Source organism: Cuculus canorus, chromosome 8 (assembly GCF_017976375.1).
Source record: "Cuculus canorus isolate bCucCan1 chromosome 8, bCucCan1.pri, whole genome shotgun sequence".
NCBI classification, from domain to species: Eukaryota; Metazoa; Chordata; class Aves; order Cuculiformes; family Cuculidae; genus Cuculus; species Cuculus canorus.
The window spans coordinates 26,203,369-26,218,041 of NC_071408.1; the positions used below are offsets into that span (position 1 = coordinate 26,203,369).

The following is a 14,673-nucleotide window of genomic DNA, read 5'->3' on the forward strand; positions in this document are numbered from 1 at the left end:
CAGCGGCTGCTCCTAGTAGGTTTCCAAGGGTGTTCCAGAAAGGAATATACCACAAGCAAAAGCGTTTTGCCAATGCAGCCATGTCACAGGCAGATTGTAACAAAGCTCTGAAAGGATTTATGTTGGCTTTTATGTAACTCTGTAGTTTAAACCAGAGCCCTGCAAAACCATGGGGGCTTTTCAAGGGCTGGACAGAGAGGTTTGTGCCAGCCTAGCAGAAAGCAGCCCTCAGGACCTCAATTCTTTATCAACAGGCTTTGAAAGAAGGAGGGAGGGAACTCCAGTCATCCAGGACAGAAAGCCAAGCCCCAGAAGAGCTTGGGTGGGGTTTTTCTCGAGCTGCAGGTCCTTACTGCTCACACAGAAAATGCTGCACAAAGTTCCTGTTTACATTTTAAAATTCAAGCCTGGAGGGGCTTATCCCAGGAGAGGCAATGCCAGGTGCAGTCCTGCACCCACACTCCTGGAGAGCCAAGGACTGCATCACTCTCTTAGTTTAACTATTCTCTCCCTGGCACAGAGGTGGATAGAGTGCAGGAGTCCAAACGATGGAGAAGCCAGTGAACCTGAACCAGTAAATGGTCTTCACTGAAAGCCCTGAGCAAAGGCCTGTGGCGAGCTGTGCCGAGGGACACAGCACCGGGCAGGGCCAAAGTGGCTGTGTGGCTTTGGGCACTTGAGAACCTCAAGTCTGCCAGAAAGGGCCAACTACAGGCTGCTCCGAGTCCAGCCTAGACAGAGGGAGTGGCAGCTAGGAAGCTTAAGGCTGGGACAGGGCAGTGAAGACCACATCCACATAGTCCATGGGGAGAGGCTAGTGACATCCACATTGAGGATTTTTGCTGTTTTTGCTCTCTGTTCTGGCCAAACAGTGATGATCCTCCTCACCTTTCTGGTCAGCAACCACTTTCCCTGTGAGGTCTTGCTTCTTCCCTGAGCTGCCTCCCTGCTGCCACGAGAATAGTCCCATCAGCAGCATCTGTAACAGGCAAGGTAACATGATAACAGCGTGATCACTGGCTTTGAACCCACCAGACGAGACCAGAGAGTAATGATTACCCTAGATGCATCATCTTTACAATCTCTGCTACCCTACTTCTTGGAGCAGAGCCAGCGCATCTCCAGATATGGCAATGTTGCTTTATATCTTGGCAATGAAATTTCAGAAACATCTGTTCCTTCCCTGTGGGCTTTCAGACCCTCAAGGTTTGAGATAAGCTTCATTTTTTATGACCCTCTTTTCTGTACTGTTGGTGATGTTCGCATGGATGGGGAGCACCCATTGCTCTGGGCAGCTCCCATGGCTGGCGAGGCTGCATAGTCCAGCTCCTTTGCCTTGTGCTGGCTAGAAGATGGCTTAGAAACTGGAGAGTGAATAGGATACTGGGTCCATCAGAGAGGACTTCCCAAAAGTGCTCACCCCCTAATCGGAGTTGCCAAAATCCTTTTCAAAGGGAGTCGAATTGAAAATAACACGGATCAGTTGTGCTCTCTGAAGGCATCTTCACATAGCTACTTCCATCCTGTCTTTCCAGAGTCACTGTGTCCTGCATCACCTTCATATTCTTGGTTCTCCTGAGTCTGCTCCTCTCCAATAGGTGCAATTTCACCCCCTGTACCAGGTTCCCCAGGACAAGCAGCCAATGTTGTCCCAGGCTCAGAGGGCTGCACATTCTGCTGTTTGGGGACAGAGATGGTAGCTGAACACCTGTTAGTTATTAGGCTTAACTGCTAATTAATTATTGGATGTGGTTATAGTAGGGATAGCCCACACCTGAGCTTTGCAGGCATTCAGCTCATTTTATCAGTTCTGTGCCCTCTGTGTAACCAAGTAGAGCAGCAGGCAGTGGCTTGGGGGACAACCTCTCCCCAAACACTTAGTGTGAGCTGTGTGCACTGTTTTGCCGCCTGACCCACAGTGTGAGCTGTGTGCACTGTTTTGCCGCCTGACCCACAGTGCTTCTCGGGCAGGCAGACCCTTTCAAAGTCCATGGTCTAAAAATTCCATTCCTGGACTTTGTTAATGCAACTCTGGCTTGGAGCTGGTCTTGCACAGCAGGCAATCGCAGTCTGCCTTCATCAGCCCTCCTTAGGGAAAGGCTGGAGACTTGGGTGTCTATAGCTGGAGCAGAACAGGAAGAAGAGAAATCATGACCCAAGAGCGACTGTGGCAGGTCCTAGAGCCATTGTGGGGAGACCCTCGCGCCCTTTCAGCCCTGCTCTGTGGTTCAGCTGCAGCCATTGTGCTGCTGAAATGGCTGGAACGCAGGCAGATCCAGCAGAAGATGGAGGAGATGAGGAGAACACGGGATCTGGCTCTGGAGCGAATGAAGAAGGCAGTTCACAGGCTTAAGCAAGAGGTAATTTGGGGGAAAGTGGGAGGGAGGAAGGGGTTATATTCTGGGTGACCAAAGAAATGGGGTTAGGACACGTGCACATTTTGGATCATCACCAATTTTTTTTAAGGGTCACCACCCTCTGTTGTTACAAAAAAAACCCTCCTGTAAAGACAGCATAAGGGAAGTATTTCTACATACAGACTTGTTGAGGGAATCCCAGGGATGAAAGATGGCTAGAAGTTTGGGACCCTCTCAATCAGGTTACCAACCCAGATGTCACTATGCCTCTTTCTCCTCATCCATCCCTACTGCCAAGCCTTCCCTCTCTTGTTCTCCGTCCCTCTGCCCCACCACCCTCAAAGCATGAGGAATGGGGCTAGAGGTGTTGCATCCCAACAACATCTATGCATTGGTGACCAAAAGACCTTCTGCCTGTGTCCAAGTAAAGAAGCACCTGGACTTTAGGAGGTCAGGTTCTTGGATTTGAGATTTATCTTGAGCCTATAATAAATACCTATTGATATTCTTTTCTTGAGAGGGAGATTGCAAACTACCCACACACATTTTTTTCGCCATGTTAATAATAAACTTTATAAAACTTTAGCTATTCAACACATTGTATATGAGTTAGAAGTGGGGTGAAGGCCTGCAGGGGAGTAAACAGAAATAGATTACCCAGCCTCTCTTACAGGTTCATGCAACATTCCTGTCAAAAAGCAATTTTCTGCCTGTTTTAGTTCTGGTTTTATGAAGTAAGACTCAGCAAATTCCCCGTCAGCAAATTCCCCACTCTAGCACATGCAGCACCGTGTAGGAGATCTGCATTTGTACAGGGAATATGTCCTAAAATTCTCCATTTAAGGTCATTGTTGGGCAGATGTTAGAACTGGGTATTTGCAGCCTCAACAGCAGCCTTTTCTGTTGTTTTTTCCCCCCCTGCACCCGATTTCCTACCCTTTGCAGAACCCAGGAACCCAGACCTCACATATCCTCTCGCTGACCATGGTGGAGTTGGTGGAGAAGCTGAAGGAAGGGTCCCTGTCGCCAGAAAGTGTCCTGTACTCCTACATGAGCAAAGTGAGTGATACCTCCAACATGGGAGAGATGTCACAGGGCTCTCCTACAGTGTGAGCTTTCAAATTAAAAACCAGCTCATTTTCTGAGAGAACTGGCAGTGCTGGGGATTACAATTTGTCAATGCTGTGATGGCTGGAGGGTGGCTTATGGGCAAATAACTAGGACAGATCCAGGACAGAAAATTATCCCAGCAAGAAATATCTAAAGTTTATAGGTAAGGTCTGAATAATGAATGCTGGAGGCTCGAGGAGATTCAATTTTCAGCTTGAAAACTCAGTTTAAATACTGTTTGCTTCCTTTTCATTCATCTGTCTGGCTGCTCTTCTGTGTTCTGGAGAGGCTTTGGAGGTAACTCGGGAGGTGAACTGCGTAATAGACTTCATTCATGGCTGTGAGGATCAGCTCCAGAAACTGAAGAAGCAGAAGGAGAAGGGACTGCTCTATGGCATTCCCGTCAGCATCAAGGACCACATTAACTGCAAGGTATGTCCCTAATTGCCCTGCCTCTTGGCTTCAGGCTGGGAACAGATCAGGTTGCCCAGTCTTTACCCCTGTACAAGCGATCCAGCTTGCTGCTTTTCACCTCATGAGGACTGGCCAAGAGTTCCCCAAGTCAAAGATGTTTTGGACCGCGTATTTGTGGGACCAGCAAACTTGCCTTTCTTCTCATGAAAATTTTGTTTTCTGCAGAAATTTCTAACTTGCTCTGATTCCATTTTCCCCGGGGTAGTCAGGTACTGCTTTGCCTGAGAGAAAGGTTAGGTGGGAGCTTTGTCGCTGAAGTCATGAAGATTTATGTTTGTTATTGTGATGGCTTCCAACAGCATCTTTCCTGGTACGTAAAGAGCTTTGCTTCCCATCCCCAAGGGCCACGTCTCCTCTGGAGGGATGGTGAAGTTTCTGGGCCAAGTGCAGGAAGAAGATAGCGTCATCGTCCAGGTTCTAAAGAGCCAGGGGGCAATCCCCTTCGTGAAAACCAACATCCCACAGACAATGATAAAGTAATCACGTGCTCGTCTTCATGAAAATGCTATGACATGTGACTCTTGCTTTTGAGAGAGGGTGGGCCCGCGTGCACAAAATCCCACCCTTGTCCAAGCTAATCATCCACATTAAATTAATTGCCTCCTCATTTCAATCTGAGATTATTTATCTTGCATTTGATTCCTCTTTCTTCTCAAATCCAGCTGTCCAAATAAATTGAATTCATGTTGATTCTACCTGCTGGAATTAATTCTATGCTTATCCCCGCACAGATGCTCTGTGCCCTGTGTATATGGTTTGTGTATAGGAGTATCTCACTCGTCTGCTGATCATCTTCTTTCCAGCTATGACTGCAGCAACCTCATCTTTGGCCAGACGCTGAACCCTCTCAACCACCAGAAGACCCCAGGGGGCTCCTCAGGAGGAGAGGGAGCTCTGATCGCAGGAGGAGGCTCCATCCTGGGCATTGGCTCAGATGTAGCTGGCAGCATCCGCCTGCCCTCCAGCTTCTGTGGCCTGTGTGGGCTCAAACCTACAGGCAGCAGGGTCAGGTACACCCCAACATCTGTCCTCTCCTTCCGCCCATTGTGGAGGCTGCAAAGCATCCTCTGCCCTGTATCGGACTTTGTAATAGGTGTCCGTGGTTTCTTCCAGGTTTAAGTTACCACTCCTTAAGTTACCACCTGCTGTTTCCTTGTGTGAGCTAGGGCTAAGGAATTTATTAATGAAACATGCTGGCCTCCGTCTGTTAACACAGCAAAGACTTACTCATTTTTTATTAGCCTTGGCCAGGAAACTGAAAGCAAATTCTACAGGGTCATCTCCTTGTCAGATGTTTTCCAGCCTCTGCTCCGCTTATAAGAGTTTTCTGTTTCTCAGAGGCAATTTATTCACAGATGAAAATCAGATACACCAGGGAAAGAAGACAGTAAAAACTGTCTTTGGCCCATAGCAGCCTACAGACCATGGAAGTCTTACTAGCCTTGAAAGTGTCAAGTCTTTTCAGGACCTTTTGCCCTCTTAGATGTTGACTGAGGGCAAATAAGAGGTCTGTAGCTCCGCGTAGTGTCTCGCCTTACAGCTAAAGCTGCTGCTAATCTGCTTCTCCCATTATGTTCCTAGCAAGCTGGGTGTGGTTTCTCCTATCAGAGGAATGCAATCAGGTAAGTCCATCCAGATGATATGTTACTTCTGTCAAACCTTTGCTTCTTACATCTCCTGCTGCTGCAATGCCAGCAAATGTCCTTGCTCAATTATGTGTCTCATAGACAGTCAAAACCGGTGATCTATTAGATCAGGGCCTGCCTTGTGATGTTACCTTTTTGCACCGTCCGGATGGTGTAGGTTTTAGCTGAATCTGAGCAGAATTGAAGCAATGCCTGTTCAGGCAGTGCAATCTGTAGCGGTGAAAAATGTGAGGTGTGCATCCCAAAGACCTGGGATATTTTGCTGGAGATTCTTCCAGGAGACTCTGGTGGCTTCAGCTCCTGGCAGCTATTGCTGCTGGCAGGAAGGCTGCAGTCCTCACTGCTCTTGAATGAGCCTTGTGCCTGCAGAATCCTGGCCCAGAAGGTCAGCCTCGGTGGGCTGCCTCTGCTCTGAGACTTACAGACTGTCCCTGTTGGACCTCTTGCTCACTTCTTGCATGTTACTCTCATTCCCCGTTCCTCTTCCCAGGCCTGACTGAAACTCTTCCATGCTAGGCCCCTACCAGTAACTATGAGACAGCACCAGCCCATCTGCCTGTAGTGACAGGACCTCTGTGCTTGCAGTGACAGGGATGCTGGGGCCAATGGCGAGGGATGTGGACAGCCTGGCCCTCTGCATGAAGGCACTGCTCTGTGAGGAGATGTTCCGGCTGGATCCCACTGTGCCCCCCATCCCCTTTAATAAGGAGGTAAGGCTCGGAGGCCATCCCATGCCTCCATTTGTCCAGCAACAAAATAAGATCTTGGGAGATTCCTGTTTGGTTTCATGTCCCTGAATACTGAAGGACCAGGGAAGCAAGTGTCCTTCTGAACAGAGAACACACAGCATGAGCAGCCACACAGCAGGGTTAGCAGGTCCCTGTTAGCTTGCCCCCATGAGAGCTGCCAGATACCGGTCCCTTCTTTTCCCAGCAAAGTCCAAAACAAGCCCATTGATTTGACCACCAATCCCTAAAGGAGCTTCTTTCTACTGATCTGAGGATTTCGCCTTGCACCTGTAATTAGAAAGCCTGATCCAACAGTCACTGACCTAAGAATTCCTTGCCCTTTGCCATTAGCCCTCTGCTTCTACCATCTGATTTCTGGCTCAGGCCTTGGGATCTTTCAGTTGTCCTTGACACCCAGACAGTGCAGACCAGCCTTTTACCCTGGAGGAGCAGCCCCTGAGCTCTGCCTGGAGCCCGGCATCCCAGGCACGTGGTCTGTATGGGTGCTGTCCCATCTGCAGCCTCAAAGCTGGGACATGTTCACGTGGCAGGAGATGGTGTCAGAAAGACCATACCAAGGACCACCACTGCAGCCCTGTGTCTGGACACCTCTCCTTTCCACCAATCCTATTCTCCTGTCATTCCTCAAACCCAGGAGACCTCAGCTGCTGCCTTCTTAAGCTCTAGGAATGGTCCAGTCTTGTACATTTCCTGTGTGCAAGTGATGGCTCCTCTTCTCACAGATTTACACCAGTTCAAAGCCACTTCGAATTGGGTATTATGAAGAAGATGGCTACTTCCAGCCTTCACCGAGCATGAAACGAGCCATCCAGCAGACAAGAAAGCTCCTGCAGGACGCAGGGCATACGGTGGGTTTTCATGGCTGTGGTTGCCTGGAGTTGTCATCCTGCTCCTTACAGAGTTTGGGCAAGTAACTTTCCTTCTCCACTTTTGCTGCTTATAAAACTGGGACCAACCCTCCCTGCTGCAAGGATCATCAAGAAGAAGGCTAATACAACATTTTATTTCCCAAACCGAAGTAATCTTCCTTATATTTCTGGCCTAGCAGACAGGAGAATCACATTCAGATATTTCCAAGTTGCCCCTTTTCTAAAGCACTGTTATTTCCACCATATTTGATGTTACCATAAATATCAGTTCGCACAATTTCTACAGTCTCTCAGCTACAGAGGGACAGTTTACAGATTCCTTGGTGGGTAAGTGGGAAGTGAGTTGGAGCAGTTGATCCTCTAGGGACATCTTCTAGCCTAAATTATCCTGTGGTTCCACCAACGGGGATTTCTATGTAGGGTTTTTTCCAATGGTGTAAATCAATTTAAAATATTTAGTGTTTTGAAGCTTCTAAAAATTCTTTAACATGGAGGAGTGGAGCCTGTGTCAGGTCATGATGTGTTAATGCTTTGGAGATGGGAAAGGACAACGGGCCGATGCTGCAAACGCAGGTCCCTTTGTAAATGGGCTCTTGCTGTCCTACAGCAGCAGGAGGGGGCTAAGCTTTCCACCACTTCCTACCCACCTCAATAGTGAGGTGGGGAGGTTCACAGAGGGCTCTATGAATCATTCATCTTTGTCACCTCCTGAACAGGAATGGGTTTCTTGCAGCTTGTTCCCTTTGCACCACCCAAGATTGACTATGTGGTAGACGAGCTGTTTACCAGAGGGATTTTCTCAGATGGAGCTGCTCACCTGGTGGACTGCTTGTGAGTAACCTCCCCCATGTCTGTGTGGTCCATGAGACTTGGCACTGTATAGCTGGTGGTTGCATCCAGAGTGTTCATATTCTCATGAGTGTAAACTGAATAATGAGCAGCAGAGGAGCAGTTTCTGGAAGGATGAATTTAACATAAGCAGCAGCTCGTTCACAAGAGCAGTTTGTGTGCATGGATAACATCATAGGATGATACCATGTGTCAGCAGTGCTGTGGCAACTGGTTTTATGTGTGTCATTAGTCAACGGCACATGAGAAACATCACATGTCATAGAACTTCCTATGGAGGTGCAGCGGGTTAATTCCATGAGGGACCACTCACCCAGCAGCTCACTCACTTCCAGGTGAAACACATGCAGGGCCCCACTGTGGCCCCACTGCTACAAAGCACTCCAGAGCCTGCATAGCACTGACAATATAGGGAGTAAAATAATTATTTCTCTATAACTTTTGCCATGAGCATTTTTACATGAGCATCTCAACATCCCGTGAACCTCTTTTGTTCAGTGTTTTCGGTTGAAACAGGCAGATTTTGTCTTCTAACAACTCTTTCCTATGGCAAACCCTGCTTTGAAAACAGCACTGAGTCACTGTGGCTCTGGCACAGGTGCCTTGTCCTGACTTCTCCTTCGCTTTCTGCCTTTTCAGCAAAGGAGACATCGTGGATCCCAACCTGAAATCCCAGTTCAACACTTACAGGCTTCCTACTGTGGTGAAAAGGATCTTGGCTATAATTTTGAAACCCATAGTAAGTATGTGGACTCTCATCTGTGTTAAAGGAAATCTGCAAGTTGGAGGAGTTTCTGCTTGCAGGGAGGTAGGCTGCTGCCCCCTAGGAGTGCTTTGCTGCTTCATGTTAAGTGCCTGATGGGCCTCATCGTGAAATACACTTGATCTTGAAACCCAATCTGAACTCATCAAGTGGATCTGACAGCCCTTTGCATGGGCAAGTTCAAATACGATCCATTCTCAGGAACCTGTGAGCCATACAGCTTATCTAGTGATGGGCTCCAAGAGAATGGATATCACTGGCAAGGATCTAAACAGCATCCCACCACCCAGAAGATGCTCTCCAGGACTGGCAGTGTTGTCTAGAGCCTTATTGGCATGGACTGTTGTGATTAAGTGTATGAATTAATGTGGGAGTAAAACCACTCCACTGGAAACCACACCTGTTCTTCAGAGCCACTTCTGATAGAGCAAGAAGTGTGCCCAAAATGAAATTGCATTGTATCCAGCTATTTCAGTTGCATTGTGGTAGACTAATCCCAAGTTTTTCTATTCTATTCTCTTCTCTCCAAAAGTACCCACGAATCGCTCGGGATCTCAGCGCTCTCTGTGGAGTGGGGTAAGATGCATTGAAGTAGCCCTATAGAAAGGGGATGTACATGGATGTGTCCACTGGTTCATTCGGGCAGATGCCGGTGTGCTTTGCAATGCTCTGTCACAGGGCTGTGCAGCACAGGCTAAGCCAGATGAGTCTGTGCTGCCTCAGCACCACCTGGGCTTAGCACAGTGTTATCCAGGACTACACAGCCAGAGATTACTTTAAGAGCTCAAGGATCCTCATCTTGGCAGGGCTAGGATGAATCCATGCAGATCAGCACAGAGAGATATGGGCTACCTTCCCCAGCAGGTGGATTCTGGTACCCAGAGCATCACGTGCCAAGTTAACGCAGAGGTGTCTGCATGTGGGTGCAATGTGGTGTGGGGTATGTGGCCCCCCAGGAGAGACAGAAACACACCAGACTGGGAGCAAGTGAATCTAGAAGACTGTTGCGACCTTTGTGTAGGTGCCAGACCACCTAGACATGGTGGCATGCTTTTAATGTAAGCTCTTTCTATGTACCTCTGTGCACATGTCAACCCAGCGGAATCAGCTGGGTGATCTTATAGCTTGATCCCAGAAGGCTCATGCGGTTCTCATAACAAAGGCCAGTCTGTGCGTTTTGCTAATTGTTTTCCGTTGCCACAGTCTCAAAGCCGATTAACTCTGCCACCTTTCCAGGTCTGCCAAAAACCTCTGGGATCAGCATGGAGCAGTGGCGGTAATATGATTTTTATTTTTTTTTCCTTTCTAAATATAGTGAGAGATCCCTAAAGTTTCTAAACAATTGCTTTGAGCTTTGTGATGGATTCAGAGTTGGGAATGGATCATGTGGAAATCAAGCAGTTAGGCTTTTCTTTGAAAGTCAAGCTTTGCAAGAAGTGATAAGAGCTCAAGGCAACAGATGTTCATGTAGAGGTCACTGGAGGATGGGGAAGAAAGATAATCCTTTGCCCTATATTTTATAAGCAGAAATAGGTTAAGAACAGCCGCTAAAGATGAGGCTTCATTTTTTTATTGGTTCTGTCTCTTGGTCAAACCCTTCATTTCAGACATTAGGTGCTGTTGTCATGGACTAAGACCATGCCTCAACTATCTAGCAGAGACCTTAGGAGTCAAAAATTGTGCTTGTGAACTCTTTGACTTGGAAGAATTTCATATGAACTCATTTAGTTCAGAAACACAGAACAGGAAGCGTTCTCCTAGTTGACTGAGTCCAGTGCTGCCCACAGACTCATCAGGCTCCTCTTTAAACCAAGTTGAGTCTTATGCTTGCGTTTGTTTTTGTTGGCTGGGTCCTCTCCTCCCTGCTCCGATGGGTGGAAACCTTTGTATTTCTTATGCTGTTTATTCACTTCTCTTTTATCCTTATTTTATTCCTGTCCTTGAGCTTAAATAGCACCTCTCCTCCCTGTTATTTCCACTACTGCCCTTGTCCTTGATCTATTTATAGAGAGCAATTATATCCACTTTCAGCTGGTGTTTTGCAAGGCTGAAGAAGCTGAGCTGTTGCTGTCTCCCACAAGGCAGGATCTGTGTTCCCTGCAACACCCTCTCAACCCTCCCGAAGAGACGTGTGCCCCCAGCCTGTACCACACAACCTCCATCAGTGCCAGTCACTCGATGAATCTGCATGCCCACTTTCATCAAGTCTGACAGGTTATAGGACGGGGAAAAACTCCTAAAACATTCCTGGGCACTGAGCTGATGATAATAATTGGAAAATAAACAGTTTGGGTTTTTTTTCAGGTGAAAATAGATCCCTCTCCCCCCCTGCAAGAAACCAAACACAACTGAAAAGAAAACTCTCACAAAGATTTGTTGACCTCAGACATAGTTTGGGTTGTTTTTCTTTAGTGAAACCATATTCACATTTTTTCGTCTACTGCAAACAAGAGCTGATTCAAAACTTTTGGCTAGCAACCAGATTTTATCTCACAATAGAAAGTCAGGTTAGCTACACCAACTGTATTTCCTGCAAACCCATCTCATTTATTGAACTTTCAGCAGGAAGGATTTCAGAGTGCATATGGAAGTTGAGGTCGCACTAAACAATGGCTTTATAACTGGGGCTTTCGTGAGAGATGTGGAAGACCATTGTACAGAAAACTTGGGGTGAGAAGTTGTGCAGAACAGGAGCTGGAACATGGGACAAACATATCCCTGTAATAGAATATCCTCTTTAAGGATGGATTCATTCATTGCCTGATGTTCAGCAAAGCTGTGGTGAATCAGACTGTAGATCTACATCTCTCTTGGATCTAGAGAACAAGCCTGAAGCCGTGCCTCTTGCATTGTGAGGAGAAGGCTTGCCTAACTGTCCCCTGCTGCTTCTTTCTCTTACCTGTATCCTGACGCAGAATGAAAGTTTTTGTGAAAATAATCGCATCTTCTAGATTCTTCTACCAAAATAAGCAAAGCTTTGAGGAAATTTGACTTTTTAGCCAGCTAGACATGATTCTTCAAACTATTGTTGATCTCCTTTCAATAGAATTTGAAGACAAGACTGTTCATAGGAAGGATATTGAGTTAATAGTGGAAGAAATCAATAATGAAATGCCCACCTAGCATTAATGTCTAGGTCTGGGCAGCACATAGTACTCTGACAGGAAACCTAAGGCTGGAATAACAAAATCTATTGGTTCTTTCAAAGCACAGCTCACAACTTATTTGATTTTTTGATTGTATCCAGGAAGGTTTTTTTCCTGTAGGCATCGATCTGCCACTGCTGTCCAACAAACATTGTTTGTCAGCTCTTCTATCTTTCCTTCTAGGCTTACCGCACTGAATTCATTGCTAAATGGAGGAAGCTAAGGCTGGATGTGATTCTTTGCCCCATGCTGGGGCCAGCTTTTAACCACGGCTACGCTGGGAAGCTATTTGGTAATCTGCATTGAGGGGTCTCTGAATGCCTCCGTGGTGGTGTTTGTGGGCAGAGCTGCAGCAAGATATTTTGGTCTCTTGGATGTTTCCCAAACCATGTGTGGTGCTTGGTCTTCCCTCTGGGAAAGAAATCAAAGGAGAGGTCTCCTCTGGGTGGGTCTTCTCATGCCTGACTTGATCTGAGGTGCAGGTGTTTGGATTATTATGGGGTAACATAAATGGCACATCTGTCTCAGTCGTTCATAGGTGAACTGCATCATCTGTCCTGTAGAAAGCCTAAGAGCTACTCTTGCAGCAGAGAGTGGCTGTGAGGATAGTTGTGAGAGGGATGGTAGACATTAGTACAAGGCCAGGCTCTTCTGAATGTGGCCATCTTATGTTTCCCAAGACTTCACAAATAGCAAAGTTGTCTGTGACTTGCAGAAAAAAAGGAAATTTTTATAGCTTGCATCAAACGGTTAAAGTCCTCCATCTCTCTAGCAATAGCTCTTAGGAATGCAAAATCCCCAAGAAGTTGTTACAGGACTGGACATCTGGATTATCATGAAAATATAACAGGTTGGTTTTTTTTCCCTGGCATATGAGAGACATAGGTGCAGACTCTCAATCAGATCAAATACTCGTATCTGTCTCTTCCAGAGCAGATCTAACCTCCATCTGACTGACAGGTAAAAGCACGGATCCCTCTCTGGTCTCAGCACCCATGTGGCTCTCGAACCTCTCCATCAGAAGTCCCTTTGAAAGCAGCATATTTTTGTTGTCTCTTCAAGTCCAGTCTCCAATCCCTGTAATCCAAATTATCATCTGAAAGTCATTGCACACTATATTTTGCCTTTTTGCTTGCTCTGTTTGATCTTTTCCAGCTGCGACCTCCTATACCAATTTATACAACGTCTTAGACTTCCCTGCTGGAGTGGTGCCAGTCAGCACAGTCACAAAAGCCGATGAAGAGGAACTGAAGCATTACCGAGGATACTACAGAGACCCTTGGGATAAGAGGCTGAAAGAGGTCGGTGGGAAGAGCTTAAGTCTTAGCAGAAGTTTAGGACTGGCATGGTGACACCTCTGGCACATTGTGCCAAGGCTTGTCTGCATTTCCTGATGAGAGTGGGAGCTTGTTTAGTAATGCAGTTTGCATACACCCTGCTACTACCCTGTGTGTGGTGCAGTTAGGCTGGTGGACACACAGCTGTCCCGTTGCATGTCTTCCTTTGCCTTCTCTTTCTATAACGCCAAAGGACAGCATTTTCTCTTGTGCCTCCTCAGGTGCTCTGACTCAGCACCATACTTCATTTTTGCAGGCTGTGGAAGGAGCGGTGGGGCTACCGGTGGCTGTCCAATGCGTGGCTCTGCCATGGCAGGAGGAGCTGTGCCTTCGCTTCATGAAGGAGGTGGAGATACTTGCCCACAGCACAAAGAGAAATGTGTGATTTCTGGGAACCTGCCTTCACTGCGATGGCTTTTCTTCCCCTGCCCTTCACATCTGATGCACAAAGCAAAGTAGATAGTGACCTGCAGACTCTGAACCACCGTTTCAATAAAGTGGCAATAAATGCTGTTTAAAAATAGTCAGCTAAATCTCATCTCTGTCCAAATTGTCCTTCTTTGTTAGAGTTAAAATGACTAAAAATAATCAAAAGAAAGGAAAGAGAGTTAATGCTGGACCAAAGGTGTCCAATAACCATAGTGTAACAACATCTGTTGCTTGATGTGAGTCTAAAGAGCTGTTTACCCCAATATTTTTACTTCCAGGAGTGGGCAGGAGCAGATGTTCGTAGGAGAGTGTAATCTGCTGAGTGCAGGATTCCCTCTCTGGCTGTACTATTGGTTGTCACAGAGACTTTTTGGCAGACTTGCCATCATCAGGCCATCACTTTTAATAGCTGCAAAGAAAGCTCTCCTTCGTGAACTTATTTATTCCCTCGATCTCCACACTATCTGGTGGCAGTGGGTTCTGCAGTTTAATTGTGCAGTGAGTAGTGGGAAGCTTAATTTTCTTTGTTTAAAAATAAGCTATGAGAAGTGGTGACTGGTATTTTTTCACTCCTGTTCCTCATTGTTTCTTCCAGTTAAGCGATGGGGAAAAAAGATTGAGTTGTTTTATTATTGCTACTAAGAACTTGAGGGGAAACTGAGTTTAGGCATTTCTGTGGCTACATTTGGACCGTTCACACTTTCTGGTGCTTCTAGCCTCACTGTAACAATTGTGTGCTGTTTCTCAACCCATCTTTCACTGTCGAGGTGGAGGAAGAGTCTGGAAGGGAAGGTGGATATGATGGAGGAGACCAAAGCGCTTTGCATGAGCAAGTGTGCCTTGAAACAAGGCATCAACGTTAGTGATCATCTGTGGCTTCTCCAAGCTTGCATATCTCTCCAGGCACCTGGGCTGGAGGTAGTATTTCCCCCACAGGAGGAGAG

At 46.8% G+C, this 14,673-nt stretch overlaps 1 protein-coding gene across 1 annotated transcript; it reads left to right on the forward strand.

Moving 5' to 3' along the window:
• The first annotated feature begins 2,095 nt into the window (after positions 1–2,095).
• Positions 2,096–13,821, forward strand: LOC104060203 (vitamin D3 hydroxylase-associated protein). The gene is made up of 15 exons (XM_009561969.2): positions 2,096–2,360; positions 3,303–3,416; positions 3,756–3,899; positions 4,284–4,417; positions 4,745–4,951; positions 5,523–5,563; positions 6,173–6,297; positions 7,059–7,184; positions 7,939–8,036; positions 8,694–8,793; positions 9,350–9,393; positions 10,054–10,093; positions 12,147–12,255; positions 13,119–13,264; positions 13,557–13,821. The coding sequence occupies exons 1-15, from the start codon at positions 2,151–2,153 to the stop codon at positions 13,683–13,685; spliced, it is 1,767 nt and encodes a 588-aa protein (XP_009560264.2). The 5' UTR covers positions 2,096–2,150; the 3' UTR covers positions 13,686–13,821.
• The last annotated feature ends 852 nt before the right edge of the window (positions 13,822–14,673 follow it).